The following is a 25,734-nucleotide window of genomic DNA, read 5'->3' on the forward strand; positions in this document are numbered from 1 at the left end:
GTAACAAACGAATTTTTTTGGTGATAAAAGTTTAAAATTTTCGAAGAAATTCAAAAAACTCTAACAAAAGAAATTTTGCGAAAATCGGCTCAAGGACTCGCCCACCTCCCATATGTCCTGAAATGAAAAAACCTTATATTTTCCAAAATTGTTCTTGGAATTGAACCAAATTTAACTCGATTTATCTCTGATATATTACTGATAACTGTGGTGAGTTATATGAAATTATCTCAAAGGACACGCCCACCTCCCATATATCCTGAAATAAAAAACCTTATATTTTCCAAAATTTGTCTTGGAATTGCACCAAATTTGGCTCGATTTATCTCTGATATATTACTGATAACTGTGGTGAGTTATATGAAATTATCTCAAAAGACACCCCACCTCCCATATATCCTGAAATCAACAAAAAATTATATTTTCCAAAATTGTTGTTGGAATTGAACCAAAGTGGGCTTGATTTGTCCTTGATGAATTTTTGATTAGTATATTTAATTTCATTTAATTATCTTACAAAATACGTCTACATCCCATATGTCCTTGATACCAAATAAGAAAATCATTTTATATATTATAAATATATTATATTTCATGTTACCCTGATACCGAAACAGGCAATTAACGTCCAAATGCATTATATCTAATTTTACAATTATTAATCGAGCTTTATGGACAGATTTAGATCTATCTCTCTCAGCTAGATCTATACTAAAGGCTGTGGAAAAATTCATTCGCCCGAATCGAAAAATGTACAGTCCAGGCGTGTATAGATTTGTATCTGGCGTTTACTTTTCAATGACTCTATTAATCATGTTCCTTAATCTAAATCTGTCCATAAAGGTCGATTAAAAATTGCAAAATTAGATTTTATAAATATATATTTTTTTTCATTTGCCAATTACTATTATTATATTTAATAAGAGATAGGAAACATATATTTTTCAAATTCATTATTATTGATTAACAAAATATTAAGGAAATGATTAAATAAATAAAACTAAATATTTTTCCTTATTCACTAAAGCTGTCACAATCCGTATCGCTCGATTCGTACTGACTCACTTTGGATAAAAAATTGAGTTATTTCATTATAATTCTTAGCCTTCTTATTATTTGCTTTTCTATGAATAGTAATATTTGATTCAGACTGCAATCTTTCAATTAAAACCTTATTGGTTGACTCACGACTATTCATATCTGGTATGATTTAATCGGGTCTTTCTAAAAACTTTATGAGTTGCTTCTATAGCTTCCTCCGACAGCATTCCAACAGACATTTTTGAATGTTTTATGAATTCCACACCATGAAAAAGAATTTTATGAACTGTGGCCAAGCGTAATTTGTCGAATTCCCACCTGTCTCGACACTGAAAATTTAAAGAATAAATGAAAGGGGGATGAACGGGGACGCGAAACTAAATTGTTTATACTCCACACACTAGCCCAAATATTATATTAAAATATTAAAAAAGTGTTTTTGGTGTTTTTTTCTTACACTCCACTGAACTTGAATGTTTTTAACAAACTTCGATTATCACTTTTTGTTTACATTCGGTGTAACGGTAAACCCCATATGATCCACCAAACGAGCCAAAATAGCGAGTTGCTATATCATTATATTCTAACACGTTTATCCAATCCTAAATCATACTGATTTACCTACAATTTTTATTTTAACTTACCGAATTAAATTTGGGTAATTTTTATATATCGATATTTTTTTACTAGAACTATTAACTTTGAATGCTCATAACTTTTTGGAAATATAACATTTTTTTAAAAACTCCTTTTGATTTAACATAAATGAAGTGTTGTTTGTAAAACGAAATCAACCTTTTTTAAAAATTAGTACAGTGATATTTTTGATTTTTGGCCGTCCTCACGACACTGTGCTACGCTGCTATCTATCACTGATAGGTAGGAAATTCCTACCTATTAGGAATTGAGGCGGCTGCACTTGCCTGATCTTAGTTGGGCCAAAACTACCCTGACCTTCCGCGGGTGGTCTCTTTCTTCTGGTGCTATGGGCGGTGGTCGGACTCCGAGAACAACAACGATGGGTAATTTCGTTTGTCTAAAATTTCGTCCAATAGGAAAGTATTTTTTTCTTTCAGACATATCATAAGGATATCCATTGCTCCCATCCATTATTTCCATGATTTATGTCACTCTAATTGCAAATAAATGTTACCGACCTCTCACGGGCTAAATACAAGATTTCTATAAAACCTTAATCGACGAGAAAACGTGTAAAGTACACCGAAAGAATTCTCTTAGAAAATTTTCGATAAAAAACGAAATCTGTCATTGTTTTACAACCAAAGGAACTTTGAAAGATCGAAATGTTACGTTACTTTTTAGGAAAACGTTTCGTATTTTTTATGAAGAACTTTTTATGAAAAATGTTTGTACTTTTTGTAAGAATAAAATTTTAGTGTCGAAAGTGTAATTTATTGTAGTACCTACCAAATTATCAAATATTATCACATAATAATACTTTAAACCTTAAGTTGTTGTTAAGTTTCGTGCTTTTCATGAAGCAATTTTAACGTAGAATATTTCGTAAAATATTCATAAAAAAATCATGAAATTTGAAGAAAGTTTAGTTGAAAGTGCGAAAAATTTACGAACAAATGTTAATGTAGAATAATTCGTAGACATTTCGTAAAGTTCTTCGTAAAATCAATGAAAATTTCGGTCTTTTAATGAAGAATATACAAAGAATTGTTATTGCAGAATGTTTCGTAAAATTAACGAAGAAATTTTTTTCGGTGCAGTCAGTTATAATAAACGAATGATGTTTTTATTTGTTCAAACTGGCACAAGTATGGGATGAAAGCAAGAATAACGAAACTTGTGGATATTCATCTTCCTTCTAAGGAAGTCACCCACTTGAGTAGGATTTCTAAAACGAAAAAAGAAAAGATAAGACAAAATGCATTCAAATGTGCCAGAAAGCCAGTGTTTTTGTTTATTTTACTGTGTCTAAGAATCGCGTGTGTGTATGCGTCTGATAGCGAAACAGTAAACGAACGATGATAGAATACATCATGGCTTGGGGCAGCAAATGCAATGTTATACTGTTATGCATAGAGGGTTCAAATGCAATGTTATACTTTTATGCATAGAGGGTTCAAACAACATTTCCTGCATTATTTTGCTAGATTATAGACAACAAACTCCTTGCGATCGGATAATTGTGTTGCTGTGTTAGTAGGGTTGCCAGATTTTGAAGAGGCAAAAGGAGCACATTCAGTTTATAAAAGAACACATACAAAAAAAGAACAGAGTAGAAAGTGAAGAAGCAACGTCAGCGTGCTCTTCTTCGACTCTGATAAATAAAGTAACACACTATTTAATTAGAAAATAACGACGTAGGAAAATTTCGTAGTGTGACATTTACGTATGTTCAGTTTACTTTTATCATTTATTGAATCGCGTTGGAGTAATATTTGTTGTGATGCATAAAAAGAGCACAAAAAGAGTACTTACCTAAAAATAGAGCACTTTTGCGTGCTCTTTTGGTCTATCTTGTTTTAAGAGCACATTTTGTAAAAAAGAGCACGTCTGGCATCCCTGTGTTAGTAAGCTAAATTATTTTTACGAAAGTATGCATTGTATTGTACTATATCGCACTTACAAACATACACTGAAAACAAAGCAAATCCGGTTCCAAAGATTTTATCTATTACAGTTATGAGTTTGGTATTGATTCCAAGCCAAAGAAGCGAAGAATTGAAGTATACCTTTAAGACACAATTCTCTTTTAAATTTGAGTTTTGCGTACTTGATACTACACCCTCAGAAAAAATTGCTTCTGTAATATATACTCCCAAAGACATTCTGCTTCAAGCATCTATATTTTCAGGATTTGTCCAAACCAAATATTGTTTGTATTGTACAAACATATTATGCTTCACCTTAGGCATATATATTTTAAGGTACATCCATTTTTTATCTGTAGCAGAATGCCATAAAATTAAAAAAATGTGTTTATCATTTATTCGAATGTTATACCGCAAATATTTATTTATAAACAAAACATAAAAGTTAACAAGCAATCACGAATATTTACGTTTCACATATTCCTTCGTGTTGGACTTTTAGCCTCACTGTGTTGTGTTGATGTCTTTTGTTATATCTCCAATTCGTCATCTTTAGTTTTTCTTAATAATCTCTCGGTCTCTCTTTCTAAACACATATATGTTTATAGGCAATTTCTAAATGAATATATGTTTGCATCCACACATATTATACTTAAAAAATTTTATGTCCCAAACATAATATGTTCTAACATATTAACATGTATGTCGCAAACATATTATGCTAGTTTATGAGCATTATGCGCTTGTACTTAAAAATAATGTGGTAAAAAGTTGAGTTCCAAACATATAATTTTTACACCGAAACACATGAAAAACAGTCTTTTTCGTCCGTGTAGGAAACAAATTTGAATTTATTCGGTTTTCTTCATGTGCTATCAAAGTCCCCTAATAGCGTGTTAACGAAAACTTAAAAATACAAAAAAACAGACTCGTCTTCAATTAAAAATTATGCTATGTTTCAAGTAAACATCGTCTTTAAAATAAAGTGTTAAAAATAACTCATATTTTTGAAGACTTGCTTGCTTTGCAGCTAAGATACAAAAAGTCTTCTATGTTAAATTTTATAAAATGTTTTGCTTCTGATATAAATACGTAATTGTTTTGAAAATTATTTCTAAACTCTCTTTTGTATAATACTTATGTAATATTTTGTAAATATACAATTATTAAATAATCTTTAGAGTAAATTAATTTACCAACATGCCGTTCAAACGGCTTTCGGCGCTGAGCACATATAAGTCATAAATAAATAAATAAAAAAGTCAACAAATTTAATTATGACTAATTTTTCAGAATTCATGTAAATATACCCATTTTTAAGTCGAATCACTTTGGTATGAGTGTGAAAATGCGACTCGAATAAAGGAATCTGATGGAAACACTTGTGGGTCCTGTATATTAAAGCTCCACCGAAGCTGTTTTTGCGGTGGTGGCTTGAAGGCTAAGCCGATACAAATTGAGTTATTTGGCGCCGGTCACTATCTATTGTATGGCACAGAGAATCAAACCGACCCATTTTTGGCGGCGACGGCTGACACTAAATTTTTAACTCCGCCGGCTTGACGGCTAAGCTGATATAAAATTGTCTATTCGGGGGAGCAAAATTATCCATTATAAAATCAATTTGAAGTTTTCCGAATTGTAATGAGATTAGTTGTACAACCAATATTGCAAACAAATTTACATTTCATTCAAATTTTCTGAGCTAATTTTTGTAAAACTATTATAACAACTTGATACCAATTGATTGTAGGTGGAAAGTTCATAATTTTGACAAAAAATATAACAATTATTAATAAATTTTTCTGATATAAATCAATATTTTGGATAAATAGGCGGCTAAATTTGAGTCGAGATGAATCGAGGGATCGAATTAAGTGGTTTGTTTCCTTTAAATAAAGTTTTTTAACTTGGTGCCCAGCAACGTGGTCTATAAATAGAACTACTTGACTGAATGGGTTGCTTGTGCATTGATAGCTATAGCGATAAATATCTGTTAGTGACTATAACAGCTACGTAGCCCAATGGATAGTGTGTTGGTTTACAAACTGTATAGTCCGAGGTTCTTTTTTCAGTCTGGGCGAAAGATAAAATTCGAAAAATGTATAAAATCGAAAATTGCAAATTTTTCAAGCGGTGACACTTTTGTACCACTTTTTTGTTATGCCACTAAATGTGATACTTTTTACTATTTCACGCCACTTTTTGTCATACTGAACCACTTTTTAATCACATTCATCTATACTGTAATATATCTTGCACATTTCGATCGAAAATAACGTTAAAAAATTACAGATATGATTGGATTACACTAGTTTGCAAAATAAAATTTGTTTCATGTACATTTGATGAGATGTGACTTATGTATTTTGATCTGCTGACTTCGAAAAAAAAATGTTTAATTTTTTTTTTTATGGAACAGTTTTTGAGATATCCCGTTATTTTTAGTTTTTCGCTCTTTTTTCACTAAGCAAATTATATCTCGAGTTAGAAATGTCCGATTGATACTTAAATGAAAGGTATTGAGATGACGAATAATCGTGTATAATTGGAGCTGTGATAAGTTAAGTGGTTCAAAAAATAACGATTTAAAAAATGCTAATTTTCAAAAAAATAATGTTTTACAGTGAACCTTTTCCGCCGGAAAAGCACAAACCATTAAAAAAATGGTTCTCTTCATGGTCATATACACGACAGTGCTCGTGTCGAACATATCCCATGTATTGTGCACATTATAAGTTAAGTCCGAAGGCATAATCGATACTGCTGCATGTTTATGGGATCGATAACACATTTACCGATTATTTAGTCATCGCCGACAAGTCGTATCGATCCGACACACTGTAAGATTCTTTACAAGCACCGACATTCCGTCCGGAATAAGTGATAGTCTGTAAAGCGCATAACGTAAGTAATAAGACCAACTAGAAGAAAAACTACCGAAAAATGACAAAGTTATAAGCAATTGAGTGAACAAATTCGATGTAAAATCATGCAAATATGAGCAACTCACCGACACAAAAATTTTCTTTCGAATATTTTCTTTCGAATTCAGCAGATCAAAATACATAAGAAATAATAATATATTCATTTATTTTGGTGAATCGATAAATACACACTATGTATTAGTATAATAATTTTAAGTACTTACAATTTCTTTTTGTAACTTGGAAATATTTAAATTGGCCTGTGCCAACCGTACACTTAGTGTTGCAACGTCACTGGTCAGTTGTGCTCTTTCGCCAGAATTGCGATCCACCAGTTTAAGCAGTTTATCCTCTAATCCTTGGTTTACTTTTTGAACGCGTTTGTGAGATTCATATAGGCGATCGTATTTATCCTGCCAGGCAATAATACTGTCCTCTAATTCGGCCTGATGTTCTGACTCTGTGAGGCACACCTGTTCCATAACTAAAATATGACTTTCCTTCTCCTGTAGTGTTTGTTTTAATGACTCAATTTCTTTGGCAGCTACAGCAGCTAAACTAGCAGCAACTGGTGCTAACGTATCACAAGAGTTCTGCAAAATCCAAAAATACAAATAATTCAATTACAATCGGTGTCTGCTGCTATATTTTTGTACTTCATAGTCTAGCGAACAATAATTCGTACAATTATTAGCTTTCAACAAAAGTAATTTTAAGAACCAAAAACGTTTTTTGTATAATTCTCTAACATCCTTAAAATATTCTAAATGCCACCAAACATAAGCAAATACGAGGCGTATTCTTAATATATTTTTTTATTGTATTACGATAGCTTCTAATCGTTTATTCGTTACAGCAAAACTATAACATGATATACTCGTAGTAGACAACATTTGCTATTTCAACAATAAGCTTTCCCTTCATCAGCAGACGTTTTGCTGTTTTCGCCAATTTGTATGGTGTGTCTACAAACAAATTTCTTTGGGTGTTCATATTTACTATGGAATTTGTTTTTATTTGTAGTCACACATGTGTGTGCGTTTGTACATTTAGTGAGTACGCAACGTAATTTTGGAAAGATTGTTAATTATTAAAAGTGAACCGAAATAGAGTGTTTACAAAAAGTTGATGTTTACTTGCACGAAATCATAAGCACTAATAAACAGGGAAATCACTAAGAAACAAATTTTCTAAATTATTTTTATTTGTTGTCTTAAATTATATTCTTTTTTCGACAACGAAAAAAGTCTTTTCATAAAGATCACATTTTAGATAATGACAAGGTTCAGTTATAACCTTATTTCGGGTTCACTTGATTCCCCTGTGGCATTCCCGGAATCTTCTCACTCAAACTTGCGAAAATAAAACATAGTACACCCAGAAAAAAGTGACCCCCTCTTTAAGTTAAAATGAACTCATTGTGAAGAAAGTTGAACTTCGTATAGCGCCAAAGACATTTTTATTTGTTTGAATGATGTGATTTTCGTAGAAATTAGGTAGAATGCATTTCATGTATTAGTTAACATTTTCCTATATTTATGTACCACTATACTACAAAATGAAAAATTTAACTGAATTGAACATCCTAATCCTAAATCAATTTTTTCACAAAAGGTTAGCGTCACTGAATATTACGTGAAGATTCCAAAATGAAGTCGAATGAAGGGGTTGTTATACTGCTGGTGTTTTCTTTTTTATAAAGCAATTTTCAAAAAACCAACATTTTTCTCACTAATTTAAAATAACAAATATTTTATATATTTTATTTGTTTTTTATTATATTAATTTACTATATTATTTTTAACAATCTCTCAGTATACCATAACAGCGCGATTAGAACTAAAAAAAAAAAAAACAACCCACGCGCAAACACATCGATTACATCGATGACAGGTATCGATTACAGGTAGATAAAAGAAATGTAGGAAATTTTCCTATATTCTAACAAGTGTGTTTCCTTAAGTTTTGAAAGGATTGAATACTTCTTAGTACGAATAACTAATATATTTTTCTATGCCAAGTGTTATTCGTATGTATGATAAGCTTTCTATAATAAAGGCAGTCAGAATTATCATTTTATAAGAAATCTTACTAATTTTGAGGAAACTTGGTTTTAGTTCGATTTTTCTTTATTTTTACGAATGCTTTGTTATCAGTGAATAAACTTTTCTTTTTCAGTAGTAAATTCGTATACCCAGCGAAGAAAACAGTATTAGTAAAATGCCATGCCTTATTCTAGTTAATGAACTATTCCTAACTGCTTTCAGTTTAGGAGTTTTATACTGAAACAAGTAAATTTTATTATTTCACACAAAAATTTAACTGAATGGAAATAAAATGGCTAAACTAAATTGATGAACATTTTTTCCTTTAGTTTCGAAGACACTTTTTTCTGGGTGTAAGAAGAAAACTATAACGATCGCACATGCTGACTCTCCTTCCATAGTGATCGGGAGTAGGTTGGACCACACGGAAAAAAATTAATTTCTTTTCCGGAAAACGAAAGTTTAGGTCAACGAGCAAGGTTTTCATTTGTTGTTAAAACTGTTTCTTTCAGGCTAAACGAAGTTCGTTGGGGACAAACTGATACCACTCACTTTTAAACAGACAACATTACAATAAATGAAAACCGGATTGGTCTCGTTTCGTGCATGAATTTTATTTTTACTCACCATCACGTACACTCACGCTAATAACTTGAGCACCTGTTATACAAATAAGGAAACTTTTCCATAGAATTTATGTACACGCAAAAACATAATTCTTTTCTCCCAAACGAAATTTTAGACAAACAAAGTTCGTTTCTCATTTGCTTTTCATTTGTTTTTTTTTGCGATAAAGGTTTTTCTTTGTCTAGGATGTAAAAATAATTTCATAAAGACTAACTCAAAAAAAAAACACACACACACACACACAATCTTGTCTGGCTAATTGCATTTTCCCTCACATCTTTCCCACTTACACGAGGTTTTTAGTTCTTAGCACCTTTTTCTGTAATACAAACAATGTAGAAGAAATTTTTCGATTTTATATTTTTTTTAATTTTACCTTTCGCGTAGACGGAGAATCGAACCGCGGAGCTGATTAAACAAACTTTATTTAACAGAAACATACATTTAGTTGGGCACCGAGGAGCAGTGGTTGCTACGTCCGCCTTGCATGCCAAGGGTCGTGGATTCGATCCCTGCTTCGACCGAACACCAAAAAGTTGTTTTTTTTACATATATTCCAGATATGTTCGGAAGATTCGGAAAAGATATTCAACATTACATACTGCTATATTAAATTGTACTGTAAAATGTGTCTTATTAAAGACTTGTACAAGTTCTTTTTTTGTCATTACATTAATGATTTTAGTATTGATTCCGAGAGAAAGTAGCGGTAAGAATACTTTTAAGACACAATTCTCTTTTAAATTTGATACTATTTGAAGTCATTTGTTTTTTTCATGTCAATCATGTCTATCAAGGTCATGTCAAAACGACTACTTAATTTTCCAAATTCTGGGTAGACTTCAAGTAATAGTTATACTATTTTTCAAGTAAACGACGTCTTTAAAACAAAAAATTAAAACGCTTTTTCGCTTTGTATTCAAGATACAATATTGACTTTCAATAAATTTAAATTTATTTTCAACATTTTTCTGAATTATTAAAGCCAATTTGAACTTAGTCAACCAGTTTTTCTACATGTAAAGATACATATTTTTAAGTCGAATCACTTAACTACACGCAAAGAAAAAAAACGTTTGGAAAACGTGTACCGAAAACGTTTTTCTTTTGTTAGAGTTTTTTGAATTGCTTCGAAAATTTTAAACTTTTATCACCAAAAAAAAGTCGTTTGTTACAAAATTTTTATTTTTTCAATAAAAAAAGTTATTTTTGAAACAACAACACAGTCCATTTCGTTTATATCAAACACTGTTCTTTTCTGACTTTAGGTCTTTAATAAGACACAATTTACAGTTCAATGTTTAATATACTACAATGTAATGTTGATCATTTTTTCGGAATCTTCCGAACATATCTGGAACATATTAAAAAGAAAAAACAAAAAACACTTTGGTCGAAGCAGGGATCGAACCCACGACCACTGCTCCACGGTGCCAAACTAAATGTTTGTTTCTGTTAAATAAACGTTGTTTATTCGGTTCGTGGGCGCCGCAAGCTATGCTATATAAATATAACTTATATGGATATTTATCTATTGATGACCATAACAGGTACATAGCTCAGTGGTTAGTGTGTTGGCTTACAAAGTGCATGGTCCGTGGTTCCAGGCAAAAGGTAAAAAAATATTAAAAATTTATAAAATCATATAATTTCTTCTACATTGTTGGTATTACAGGAAAAGGTGTTAAGAACTAAAAAACCTCGTGGATGTGAGAAAGATGTGAGGGAAAATGCAATTAGCAAGAAAACAATGTTTTTCTTTTTTTTTTAGTTTGACTTTATGAAATTGTTTTTACATCCTGGAAAAGAATAAACGTTTATCACAAAAAGTATATACTTTTCTTCCAAATACACTTCCTTACAGCGAAAAGCAAATGAGAAACGAACTTTGTTTGTCTAAAATTTCGTTTGGGAGGAAAGAATTATTTTTTTACGTGTATGAGGACCGAACGACTTTATTGAAAAGATTATCGACTTTTGGACAAAGAAAAAAGCTTTATAGCGTCTTCTATGATAAGCCGAATTAGCATTCGTATTTTAAGGATAGAAATCTTTGACCTCACAATATTTTTCACTACAATAAACCTTGTTCTTACTCATCAATTACCATGTTCTAATCATCGAAATTTTCATCAAAGAAAATCCTTTTTTTGAGATCTTTTTAGGTATTATATTGTGACCAGATAAAAGTACAATAATTTCATCACCACCAAATATAATTCGTACGTGGTGTTTTCACAAAACAAGGAACTTAGACGGAAGTAACGTTGAGTTGATTATTTTATAAATGACAATGCGATACTGAGATTTTTTTAATGAAATATCATGAATCAAAGCGAACGAAAAAAAGACGAGCGGAGGGAAGTGCGGCGAAATGGGGTACTATTCAATCTGTACAGATTGTCGAGTAGATCAGCGGGCAAACAGTCGTCATCATTACTCTCTATCACCAATGTGAACATCATTATTGCGATAAACACATACGAACAAAACGGCACCAACAACATCGCCAATGGCAAGTAACAGAATATTATCATAATTATCAGTTGGATTTTATGAAACAAAGCGCGAAGAGTACTCGAACATATACCAGACGGCCCCAACACGCACCGGTCGTGTTTATTGCCCCCATCACCGATGGACTGTCTAAATGTGACTGTTGCAGTCTTATCAACAGCAGCAGTACCAAAACAGTACCATAAACAAATATCCACATGGAAACCTATGGATGTATGGGTGAATGTGCATATTCCAACTTCACACATCCTACTCTAAACACTTATGAAGATAAAAATTCAATTATTCCTACTTTTTCCTAGATTTGACTACGATCGACTTTTAATGCTTTTATTCTGATATTATCTAGCTACACGCAAAGAAAAAAGTTTGGAAAACGTGCACCGAAAACTTCAAAAATTTCAAACTGCAACCACCAAACAAAATTTGTAACAAAATTTGTATGTCAAATTTCAAACATTTTTTCGGGATCCTCCGATCATTTTTTGGAATATATGTAAAATTTCACTATTCCGTTTGCAAAAAAAAATTTGGTGTTAGGTCCAAGCAGGTTTTGAACCCACGAAATAAAGTTGATTTACATCGGACGCCCAAAACTATGCTATATAACCATAACTATTTGACTGTACGGGTTGGTTGTGCGTTGTTTGCTATAGCGGTAATTATCTGTTGATTAGTGGATAGTTTGGTGGCTTACAAACTGTCCAGGCGACAGGTAAAATTTAAAAAAACTTATAAAATCGAATAATTCCTTCTACATTGTTCGAATTACAGAGAAAGGTGCTAAGAACTAAAAAACCTCACGGATGTGAGAAAGATTTGAAGGAAGATGCAATTAGCTAGAAAAGAAATTTGTTTTGAGTTAGTTTTTATGAAATTGTTTTTACACCCTGTGTATACTTTTCTTCCAAACAAACTTCCTTACAGCGAAAAGCAAATGGGAAATGATATATGTTTGTCTAAAATTTCGTCTGGAAAGAATTATACATAGAACGAAATGTTACACCCATATAAAGAATTTGGATATTTGGTTTTTAACATTACATTTCAGCAAAAAAAAATTAAACAAATTAAATTAATTAAAGATGTTCTTTATTTTAACTACACAGGAAGTTATTTGAATCCCTTTTTTATACCCTCCACCACAGGATGGGGGGTATATTAACTTTGTCATTCCGTTTGTAACACATCGAAATATTGCTCTAAGACCCAATAAAGTATATATATTCTAGGTCGTGGTGAAATTCTGAGTCGATCTGAGCATGTCCGTCCGTCTGTTGAAATCACGCTAACTTCCGAACGAAACAAGCTATCGACTTGAAACTTGGCACAAGTAGTTGTTATTGATGTAGGTCGAATGGTATTGCAAATAAGATAAATTAAACGGACCCCCAAATTTGGCTTGCGAGGCCTCTAAGAGAAGCAAATTTCATCCGATCAGGCTGAAATTTGGTACATGATGTTAGTATATGGTCTCTAACAACCATGCAAAAATTGGTCCACATCGGTCCATAATTATATATAGCCCCCATATAAACCGATCCCCCGATTTGGCTTGCGAGGCCTCTAAGAGAAGCAAATTTCATCCGATCCGGCTGAAGATTGGTACATGGTGTTAGTATATAGGCTCTAACAACCATGCAAAAATTGGTCCACATCGGTCCATAATTATATATAGCCCCCATATAAACCGATCCCCCGATTTGGCTCGCGAGGCCTATAAGAGAAGCAAATTTCATCCGATCCGGCTGAAATTTGGTACATGGTGTTAGTATATGGTCTCTAACATCCATGCAAAAATTGGTCCACATCGGTCCATAATTATATATAGCCCCCATATAAACCGATCCCCCGATTTGGCTTGCGAGGCCTCTAAGAGAAGCAAATTTCATCCGATCCGGCTGAAATTTGGTACATGGTGTAAGTATATGGTCTCTAACAACTAGTATATGGCCGTTAACACCCATGCCTAACTAGGTCCATAGACCTCATATAAATCGATCCCCAATCACACAAAAATTTGTCCATATCTATAATTGTATATAGCCTCCATATAAGCGACCCCCATATTTCAATTATGGCTCCCTACGTACCGTGCAAAAGTCCATATCGATTCGTAATTATTTGTAGACTTACCTACACATACTTTTTTGTCTAATGTATACCACGTACACGGATGAAAAAGACTGTTTTTCATATGTTTGGCTATAAACATTATATGTTTGGAACACAAATTTTTAAACACAATATTTTTGAGTGCAAGCATATAATGTTCATAAACTAGCATAACATGTTTGGGACATATATGTTAATATGTTAGAACATATTATGTTTGGGACATAAAATGTTTGTAAATATAATATGCTTGGATGCAAACATATATTAATTTAGAAAGCCTATAAACATATATGTGTTTAGTAGCTTGGAGCGCTATTTAACAGGGAGCGATATTGAATTAAGGTGGTGGTTGTTGCTTGTTATTACAAAATTAACATTTTATTTTTCCTTGGGCAATTGATCAGCTACTTCTTTGATCCTTACAAACTGTGTGGTCCGCTGTTCGAATCCCCGTCCGGCAAAAGGTAAAATTAAAATAAAAAAAAATCATACAATTGAATAATTTCTTCTACAATGTTTGTATTACAGAAAAAGGTGCTAAGAACTAAAAAATCTCGTGGAAGTGAGAAAGATGTGGGGGAATATACAATTGGGCAGAAACAAAATTTTGAGCATTCAGGTCGAAAACCTATGTTGTTAGCACCTATATTACCTGTTTATTTTCATAATTCATTATGATTGTAAATATATAAATAAATAAATAAAATTTTGAGCACAATATTGTTTGGGAGAATTTTTTCTAAGCATATAATATTTTTGGGTGCAAAATGCTTCCAAACATATTATATGTTCACACAATAACATATTGTTTTTTGGGAGACAACATTATTGAATTTGGATGCAAAAATACAAAATGTTTGGAACTTAGACTACCCAAACATATATTGTTTAGACCAATATGCTTTCAAACATATTATATATTGGAAGAGATCAATATATAATATGTTTTGTTTGTTTCAAATCGATTAAAAACAGTGTAAGATTTAACAAAATGGTACAAATTATTAAAATTATGTCTAAAATAACGCTAAATCTGTACTAGAAAAGTAGCCAATATTTGAGATCAAAGTGTTAGAACAGACAAGTGTTAGAATGCATTAAAAATCATAAAAAAAATATTAATTTGTCAAAATATCACAAAAATTTTTAATTCACATCCAAAACACTGAATTCGGATCAGAAAATTCAAAGAGAAGATCCAAAAAGAGCATTTTCACTACTTTTTTTTTTGCTGGTATGTTTTTATTCAACTCCAATGTTGAATATTGAAAAATCAACACTCGGAAACAAACAAGCGGTATGAACTTCAAATTTGTTTTAACTTCCCAGCAAAAAAATTTTGAAGTTCTTCCAAAGGCACAACTTTAAAAGCACTTCCAGAAGATGTACTCCCAATGATGTTCTTTATTTTAACTATACTGGAAGTTCTTTTCATTCAATTTTTTATAACATGTTTTTTTCATACTTTTATTGGGTAATTTTAACTTTTTTTGTTTCAAATAGGTTGCAAGCAGAGTAAGAAGTCATAGAATGGTACAAATTTTGTCGAAAAAATGCTAAATCCAATCTGAATTTTTGAAAATATTTGAGGTCAAACATTTAAGACAAGAGTTAAAATCCATTAAAAATTATAACAATTATTTATTTGCCAAAATATCACAAAATTTTTTTTAATTTACATCCAAAACATTGAATTCGGATCACACCTAAAGAAGTGATGCAAATTCAGAGCAACGGCTGTTGAAATGTAGGACTTCCGTCCTATGACAAGCTCATGTTAAATTCCGGATCCAAAAAGAACATTTTCATTACTTTTTTGGCGACGCTTTTTTTTCTGGGTTCTTGGAAATGTACGAAATTTAACTAAATTGTTATGCGATTAATGAATAAACAATTAAAAAATATTCTAAAATACAAACCATGTTTTTTTAGTGTACTGGAAAAAGAAAAGAAAATCCTTATCTATCTGATATTCTAAATAAACCGACACCCCTTCAGGCAAATACAGTTGACATTTTTCAACAGCTTCTCGATAGTGACATTTTGGAATCAACAAATCTTCACACCACAAAAAGTTTTAATAAATTGTTGCTACTTTTGTGATAAACAATCTTACGATGGAAATATTTTACGGAGCGGTCACACTGGGCAAATATTTTACAGAATTAAAAAATGGCCCAGCAAAAAAAGCGTCGCCAAAAAAGTAATGAATGAAATTGACGCAGAAGCGATGAATTTTACATGGGCTTGTCATAGGACGGAAGTCCTCCATTTCAACAGCCGTTACACTGAATTTGCATCACTTCTTTAGGTGTGATCCGAATTCAATGTTTTGGATGTAAATTATAAAATTCTATGATATTTTGTCAAATAAATAATTTTTATATTTTTTTTATAATTTTTAATGGATGTTGGAAACGTTTGATCTCAACTATTTTCAAAAATTCACAATTTTTTTAGATTGGATTTAGCATTTTTTTTCGACAAAATTTAAATGATTTGTACCATTTTATGAATTCTTACTCAGTTTTTTACCTATTTGAAACAAAAAAAGTTAAAATTACCCATTAAAAGTAAGAAAAAACCAAGTTATAAAAATTGAATTAAAAGAACTCCTGCACTGAAAAAAATATTGTCCTGAGGTCAAAGATTTAATGTCTTTAAAATACGAATACAAATTTTGCTTAGCATAGAAGACGCATTTCTCTAAAATGAAGTTATTTTCCTTGTCCAAAAGTCGATAAACTTTTCAATGAAGTCGTATTGTCCTTATAATTAAGTGATTTGACTTAAAAATGGGTATCTTAACATGAAAGAAAAAATTTATAGGCTAAGGTCAACTTGACTTTAATAATTCAGAAAAACTCTTTAAATTTAATGAAATTGTCTTTAAATTTGTTGTCTTTTTGCATCTTGACTACAAAGCAAAAAATCGTTCAAATATACGACATGTTTTTCAAAACTTTATTTTAAAGAAGTTTTTTACTTCAAACATAGCATAATTTCTACTGGAATTCGAATCCTAATTGGAAAATAAAGTTGCCGTTAACTCGTTTTTAAAGGACTTTGATAGCATATGAAGAAAAAAACTGAGAAAACGAAAAATTAAAATTTGCTTCCTAGAAGCAAGTACACAGAACCTAAATTTAAAAGAGAATTGTGTCTTAAAAGTATCCTTACTTGTATTCTCCGATTCTTTGGCTCGGAATCAATACCAAATTTTTTAAAGTAAAGACAAAATCTTTGGAACCGAGTATGCTTTTTTTTCAGTGTGGGTAGTTAAATTAAAGAACATCATTGGGAGCGCATCTTCTGCACCCTCAAAAAAAATCGATTCTCTAACATATGTTCCAAACATATTTTGCAGGAAGCACATATATTATTGGGTACTTCCGTTTGTTTTATGTGAACATATTATATGTTTGGAAGCATTTTGAGCCCAAAACTATTATTATTTACTTGGAAGAATTTTCCCCAAAGAAGATTGAGCTCATTCACTCACATAATTTTCACTTCCACGAAATTTTTTAGTTCTTGGCACCTTTTTCTGTAATACAAATAATGTTGAAGAAATTATTCAATTTTATAAATTTTTTAAATTTTACCTTTCGCCTGGACGGAGAATCGAACCGAAGACCACACAGTTTGTAAGCCAACACACTATCCACTGGGCTACGTAGCTGTTATAATCACCAGTAGACAATTATCGTTATAAGTTACATTTATCTAGCATAGTTTGAAGCGCCCACGAGCCCATGCAAACATAACATTATTTAACAGAAACATACATTTGTCGGCCCCGTGGAGCAGTGGTTAGCATGTCTGCCTTGCATGCAAAGGGTCGTGGGTTCAACCCTGCTCCGACCAAACACCATTTTTTATATCCTCCACCATAGGATATGGATATATTAACTTTGTCATTCCGTTTGTAACACATCGAAATATTGCTCTAAGACCCCATAAAGTATATATATTCTGGGTCGTGGTGAAATTCTGAGTCGATCTGAGCATGTCCGTCCGTCCGTCTGTTGAAATCACGCTAACTTCCGAACGAAACAAGCTATCGACTTGAAACTTGGTACAAGTAGTTGTTACTGATGTAGGTCGGATGGTATTGCAAATGTGCCATATCGGTCCACTTTTACGTATAGCTCCCATATAAACGGACCCCCAAATTTGGCTTGCAGATCCTCTAAGAGAAGCAAATTTCATCCGATCCGGCTGAAATTTGGTACATGGTGTTAGTATATGGTCTCTCACAACCATCAAAAATTGGTCCACATCGGTCAATACTTATATATAGCCCCCATATAAACCGATCCCCCGATTTGGCTTGCGGAGCCTCTAAGAGAAGGAAATTTAATCCGATCCGGCTGAAATTTGGTACATGGTGTTAGTATATGGTCTCTAACAACCATGCACAAATTGGTCCACATCGGTCAATAATTATATATAGCCCCCATATAAACCGATCCCCCGATTTGGCTTGCGGAGCCTCTAAGAAAAAGCAAATTTGATCCGATCCGGCTGAAATTTGGAACATGGTGTTAGTATATGGTCTCTAACAACCATGCAAAAATTGGTCCACATCGGTCCATAATTATATATAGCCCCCATACAAACCGATCCCCCGACTTGGCTTGCGGAGCCTCCAAGAGAAGCAAATTTCATCCGATCCGGCTGAAATTTGGTACATGGTGTTAGTATATGGTCTCTAACAACCATGCAAAAATTGGTCCACATCGGTCAATAATTATATATAGCCCCCCTATAAACCGATCCCCAGATTTGTCCTCCGGAGCCCCTTGGAAGAGCAAAATTCATCCGATTCGGTTGAAATTTGGTACGTGGTGGTAGTATATGATATTTAACAACCATGCCAAAAGTGGTCGATATCAATCCATAATCATATATAGGCCCCATATAAACCGATCCCGATATTTTTGGTACATTGTGATATACTAGCGTTAACAACCATGCCTAACTAGGTCCATATCGGTCTATAGTTATATATAGCCCTCAGATAAATCGATCCCCAATCACACAAAAATTGTTCCATATCAAGTTCATAATTGTATTTAGCCCCCATATAAGCGACCCCCATATTTCAATTCTGGCTCTCTACGTACCGTGCAAAAGTCCATATCGATTCGTAATTATTTGTAGACTTTCCTATACATACCTTTTTTGTCTAATATATACCACGTATGGACTAACTCACAATTTAGAAAACGATACGGCCGTATATACTTGTTTTGTTTTTAATTCACACATTTATATTAAATTTTTATAATGAAACTTCGACTTTACAGTCAGAAACAGTGCTTGATATAAACGAAATGGAATGAGCTTTTGGATAAAATATTATTTTTTTTTTTATTGCAAACATAACAATTTTGTAACAAAAAACTGTTTTTGGTATAAAAGTTTGACATTTTGGAAGGAATTCAAAAACTATAACAAAAGAAGAACGTGGAGTCGAGTATAAACATACATAAATAATTTTATAATATACACATAAATTTATTTAGGCGTGAACAGTTTTTTACTAGCATTTAACAACATTTTAAATGCATAAAACTGATCGTGTTTTGTACTTAATTTCATTTTTACCTTTAAGGCCGGTATTAAGTTGGCATTATCGCTCTAAAATGACAATTGTTTTAGCTGCAAAACTCGAACTTAATGCCCGCTTTTATATTTGAAGGTGTCCGTCAACTCCTCTTGGATTACTTATTAATAAAGAGAACTTTGTTTTTATACATTATACTGTTTAATTTTTCACTATTTCCTCCTTTTTCTCATTTTACTGTCCCAACTCTAATACTCTTTGTATAGTGTCCTTTCGTTATTTTTATGAAGATCCCTTTATAATTTTTGTATATCTTCCACCGTTTTTTTTTTTAATTTCCTTTGCCTGAATATTTTGACTTACTCCTCGTACGTTCCGATTTCTTTTAATGAATCAAGAAAAAAATTGTGCCCATTATGCCAAAGTGATAAGCAAAACACATACATAAAATGCTGCTCTCCAGGCGAAAGCACATACTGTTTTTTTGTTTTTCAAATGTCTGTTCTCTTTACTCCGAATACTGATTCTAATATTCAATTTAAATAGTATTTAGATTTAAGCATATCAAATTTTTGGCCTTATCATAAAACAGTTTTCCCAAATAACATACAAGCGGTTTCACAGAAATTGCTCTCTTTTGATTCTCTCGCTGTGTTATGTTGATATCTTTCGTCAACCCTCCCGGTTTCCATCTCTATTTCTTTCTCTATACTCTATCTCTCTCTGTCGCTCTCTGAATAAAATATCACAACATATATATGTTTACTCGAAATTTGTAAATTTATATATGTTTACATTCACACCTATTATTTTTATGAAACATTCATTCCCCAAACCTAATATATTCTAACATATTAACATATATGTCCCAAACATTTAGTGTTAGCTTAGGAACATTACATGTTTGCACTTAAATATATTTTGTTTACAAATTGTGCCCGAAACACATTTTGTTTATATCGGAACATATGAAAAACATATGCCTTTAGAAGAACTTCCAAATTTTTTTGCTGGGGGATTTGTCATCAGAGTCAAACCGGCAAACAATTATAGCTTATATCGCGATACGAATGTTTTCGATGATCGACTTCCAGTTATTTCAAAAATGCTCTTGGAAAAAGGTTTTACATTCATTTTGGTCAAATATTTGCATATTCTGACCATACCATTACTAATTTCTTCTTGGTAGAATATTCTACGGAGAACTGACTTTCCAAGTCATATCAAATATGATTATCATCTCCTCCGTAGCCACAGCCTACTGAAACCACAGTAACATCGCAGATGAATGATGAATGTAAACCGCACAATGACATTTAAAATGGAAGAGGGAGAGATAAGCTATAAGTACTGACAAACGGCAAACAAACTGAATATGCACATTAATATTTACAGAGTAAATATAATATGTCGTAAATAAAGCAGTCCAACCTAATTCTATTCGTTCAATTTAGGGTTGCTGATAGGCTATTTTTATAATTTTAAAATCCCATATTCCGTGTGACCAGATTAAAATTTTACAGCTTTAAGTACCACCTTCATGCCGAAACTCTATTTACGAAAAAGTACTATTACATATACTCAAAGAATCACACGCGTTAGCACAACAAGATTTTATATAAGTTACAACACTAGGTAAAAATAATGTCATTATACACTGAAAAAATATTGTCGTGAGGTCAAAGATTTCATGCCTTTAAATTACGAATGCAAATTTTGCTTAGCATAGAAGACGCATTTCGCATATAAAGTTTTTTCCTTGTCCAAAAGCCGATAAACTTTTCAATGAAGTCGTCTTGTCCTTATTATTAAGTGATTTGACTTAAAAGTTGGTATCATAAGACAAAAGAAAATTTTTTTGCGGTAATGTAAAAAAATCTTTAAAATTAATGAAATTGTCTCTAAATTTGTTGTCTTTTTACATCTTGACTACAAAGTAAAAAATCATTCAAATGTCGGTCATCTTTTTCAACACTTTATTGTAAGACGTTTTTACTTAAAACATACCATAATTTCCACTGGAAGTCGAGTCTTAATTTGGAAAATAAAGTTGTCGTTAACTTGTTTTTAGAGGACTTTGATAGCATATGAAGAAAAACAGCTGAAAAAGCGAAAAATTAAAATTTGCTTCCTAAAAACAAATACACAAAACACAAATTTAAAAGAGAATTGTGTCTTAAATAAAAGTCTCCTTACTTGTATTCTGCGCTTCTTTGGCTCAGAATCAATACCAAAATTTTTAAAGTAAAGACAAAATCTTTGGAACCAGGCATGCTTTTTTTCAGTGTAGCATCATATTATGATATATTTTGTTTTATTCTTTAAAAACTTATTCAAAAGAGAGAGCAAGTAAGCAGTTGGTTTTTGAAGTGTGAAAAAGTACCAAATTAAGTGAAACTTAAAAAACAACGAAACGTTTTGCCACCCTAAAACCAAAACAGCATCACGTTCGGAAGATATACCAAATACGGAAGAAATGCCTAGTACGAGTTCAGCACAACCAGAACAACCAACGGGATCAACAGGTAATAATATTAAAAACTTAATTTTTATTCTAATTCTACTTAAAAATTTTCAGGTCTTGCAAGGCAACAGTCCTTGGAAATTTGTTTTAATACAATTGCATCCTTCAAAGATGGGGGACATAAATTTAATAGAATAACAACTGCAATATTGTACATGATTTGCAGAGACAGTCAACCCATCTCCATAGTTGATGACGATGGATTCAAATATCTTTTAAAGGTTACAGCACCTATGTACAAAGTTCCCTCGAGACGCACCATCGACAATCTCCTTGATACAAAATACGAATATATATCAAGTTTAGTGAAAGCAGAATTGCAGAAAGTGCCTCATGTACCGAAACCCATAAGTCGAGTAGCTTCCTGGGAATAACTGCTCATTTCATCTCGGATAGCTATATTGACTCGAAGTGAAGTTTTCACATGGAAAATATTACTATTGGAGCCTTTGAGTTAAATGAACGTCACAATGGAGAAAATTTAGCCGTTGAGATAAGCACAAAATGCTCGGAATGGGATATCAGTAAAGAGAGGGTGAAAACCGTTGTGACGGACGTAGGAGGCTGTTGAAATAGCATATGGAAGAAAACATACATACTGTTTTGCTCATTTATTAAACCTTCTTGCTGACAAAACAATATCTATTTTTAAAGAGGGCACGGCAGTTATAGAGAAGGTAAAGTCTATCGTAACTTGGTTCTAGCGAAGTCTAATTGGAAGTGATGAGCTACGAAAAAAAAAACCGCAAATTTAGACGCAAAGGTGTTTATACAATCTGTGGAAACCGGGTGGAATTCCACATTTTATATGGTGGAACGAGTTTTGTTGTTGCGTGAAATTGTCAACAACATAATAACATTTAACGCAACTGCCCCACCTATTATTACTGCATCCGAGGTAGATTATTTAAAGGATTTTATTGTGTTGTTTCAACCGACTGAACGGGCAACAAAAGAGAGAGTCACCTCAAGTGTCGTTATACCTGTTTTAAGGCTGATGAAAAAAACAAATATACGAGGCCGTTGTAACTTCCAGCTTTAGCAAAGAAACAAAACAAATTTTAAACGCTCAGTTTCAAAAAAAGGTTTGATGGCATAGAAAACAATTCCTTTTTTTCCATAGCTACGCTACTAGATCCAAGATTTAAAAACCTTCATTTTGAAGATAGTGTAGCCCCAGCGACAGCGATAAAAAAATTAAGTACAGAAATAAAGGAAAATAAGGCATATTCATCAGAATCTGATGGACAGTCATCTAGCACAAATAGTCCAAGAAAAACTCATTCAGGTATATATTTTGCACTAACAACATGTTAAAATATTTAAAAATAAATTGTGTAATTTTACAGGTTTGAACTTTTGGGACGACCATCATAAATTGGTGCAAGAAAATTGGAAGGTCAAAAAAAGATCTAGAGTTATAGATCAACTGGAGACTGCTCAAATGCCCTCTGAACTGGATATGCATCTAAAAACCCCAGTTTCTAGATTAAATGAAATCCCTCTTGAGGGATGGCAACAGTGCTATATGCCCAAAAATTCGGCGTTGATGAAGACTGCTATGAAGTGTTTATGAATAATGGTCACTTCAGTCCTACACTGAAAAAACAGTGAACCCTTTTCCATTGCAAAATGAACTAAACTGTAGTAATATTGACCATGATTTAGCCCTTAAGATTTTTTTCAACTTGTCTAGTTTATAATTCTCTTAAATTTTAGTTCATCTATAACATTGTATTTTAGTTCATTTTTACAACGCCATAAGATTTATATACCCCTACCAAGTTAAAAAGTCAGTATTATTTTGGTTTCTTGCTTATTTTTTGGGAAACCCGATAATAAAAATTGGTTAAGAGTCTCTTTAAAATGTCGACGACTAAACTATTTTTAAATCAATCATTCCATAGTACAGAGAAATTAAATAATTAAAGGAACAACAAACCGTTTTAATTAAAATTAAACTTTCTTTAAGCAAAAGTACTTTATTATAAAAACTTATGATGAAAGTTCTTAATACAATGTTTTTTGTGAATAAAAATGATGACCTCGTGGAACAGAGAGTAGTTCATTTGAACTCGCTGTTTGGACATTTTTTTTATTCATCGTAGGTAATTTTTTCACATATCTTGCTGGAAAAAAATGGAAACAATAATGAAAATTGTTAAAAATGAACATCGTGTAATGAAATATAATTTTTAATTCTTCATTTTAGCTTGTAACTTACCATATTTGGGGGCATTTTATCAAATGGTGGAAGAAATTCAACTTTTCTTTGGAAAACGTATCTCATAAAATTTGTACCTGAAACAATTAGAGAAATAATGAAGTATTCTAAATAAACTCATAAAACTGTGTTGCTATCGATGTGAAGGATATAATAAAATAAATATTCTTGTTGAAAGAAAGCCAAAGTTTTAATATAAAACTTACCAATTCTCTATTAAATTGTACGCTGAGGGGAAATATAAAAATTTGGGTTACTCTGAAATTAAATATTTATTTTTTACATTAAATAAAATTATTAAATAGGTTTTCAAAAAATCTAATGGAAAAAATAATAATATGCATAAAAAACCAAATATTCTTGGTAACCCTAGACAGTCATCATTCGTCAAAATGACGACACGTAATTTCATGATCGATTTGAAATGCATTTTAGTCTATTGGGAAATGGTAAATTTAAGTTATACTAATTAGACTGTTTTATGAATTTTTGTTTTGTACTAATTAAAACCAAATTGAATAAGAAAATAAATTCAAGTTTGGTTTACTTTTTCGCTCACGATGAAAATTAAAAGAAAGTCAAAGAATCCTTACCAATTCACTATTAAATTACAAGCAAAGGAGTACTAAAAATTTGTCCAAATTTTTATGGGGTTATTCTGAAATTAAATATTTGTTTTTTACATTAAAAATATTACATTGGTTTAAAAAAAAAATTGTTTAAAGAAATACTAAAATAACGTATTAAAAACCTGTAATTTTGACGATAAAAATGTAAATATTCTAGTTGAAAGAAAGCCAATTTGTAAAAGAAAACTTACCAATTCTCTATTTTTTAAATTTGTTCGAATCCATCTGGAGTTGCTCTGAAATTAAATATTGCTTTTACAACAAAGAAAAACATTAAACTGGTTTCCAAAAAAATTAATTAACATATAATAATATACATAAAAAATATTCTTTTTAAAAGAAAGCCATATTAGAAAAACACTTACCAATTTATGACTAAACTGTACGCTGAGATATAACAAAAATTTTCCAAATTCATCTGGAATTGAATATTAATTTTTTCATTGAATAATGACAATTTCAATACACCTTCAATTTCAACATTTTTTACTAAATATTCTTAATAACTTTTTTCTAAACTACCGATAAAATATTAATAACTTTCATTTAAAAGGTTTAATAAACAAACACCAATATATGTCTCAAAAATCCAAAATAGTCCATGCCTTTATATTCCCTTGTTGCATACCTACTCAAAAGATGCAACAGCCCACGCCAACGCCAACTATACAACTGAAGCATGCCAAACAAAACCAAGCAAAGCCAAAACATTCCTACAACAACAAAAACACATGTGCCTTTATTGAAAACAACACCTCATCCAGCCAAAAACCATAAACGAATAACAAACACACGCACACACAAACCACTAAATGAACAAAAATAAAAACAACCCCACGCTCATGTATACACAACAAAACTCAAGTAACATCATCTTTACATTAATCACATTCCACTATTCCGATAAAGATCTCTGTACTGTGCATTAGTTCATCGCATCTGC

General features: G+C 31.8%; 1 protein-coding gene and 2 long non-coding RNA genes across 8 annotated transcripts in view; all 3 read right to left on the reverse strand.

Moving 5' to 3' along the window:
* Positions 1 to 25,734, reverse strand: part of LOC142232881 (tight junction-associated protein 1) — a 101,211-nt gene that overhangs the window by 63,311 nt on the left and 12,166 nt on the right. For 5 of the 6 annotated variants that reach the window (XM_075303583.1, XM_075303582.1, XM_075303585.1 and 2 more), the window contains exon 2: positions 6,760 to 7,128. In XM_075303583.1, the coding sequence (XP_075159698.1) occupies positions 6,760 to 7,128 (369 nt within the window). Of the gene's footprint in view, positions 1 to 6,759; positions 7,129 to 11,314; positions 11,839 to 25,734 lie in introns of those variants that run through there. The other variant, XM_075303584.1, reaches the window with a different exon arrangement.
* Positions 15,464 to 15,899, reverse strand: LOC142233547 (uncharacterized). Its single transcript, XR_012721430.1, has 2 exons — positions 15,762 to 15,899; positions 15,464 to 15,705 (listed from the first exon to the last, which is right to left on the reverse strand). It is a non-coding gene; the product is annotated as an uncharacterized LOC142233547 (long non-coding RNA).
* LOC142232674 (uncharacterized) lies at positions 24,056 to 25,042 on the reverse strand. The gene is made up of 4 exons (XR_012721167.1): positions 24,983 to 25,042; positions 24,756 to 24,820; positions 24,369 to 24,420; positions 24,056 to 24,239 (listed from the first exon to the last, which is right to left on the reverse strand). It is a non-coding gene; the product is annotated as an uncharacterized LOC142232674 (long non-coding RNA).

The sequence above is a fragment of the Haematobia irritans genome, chromosome 4 (assembly GCF_050003625.1).
Source record: "Haematobia irritans isolate KBUSLIRL chromosome 4, ASM5000362v1, whole genome shotgun sequence".
In the NCBI taxonomy this organism is placed as follows: domain Eukaryota; kingdom Metazoa; phylum Arthropoda; class Insecta; order Diptera; family Muscidae; genus Haematobia; species Haematobia irritans.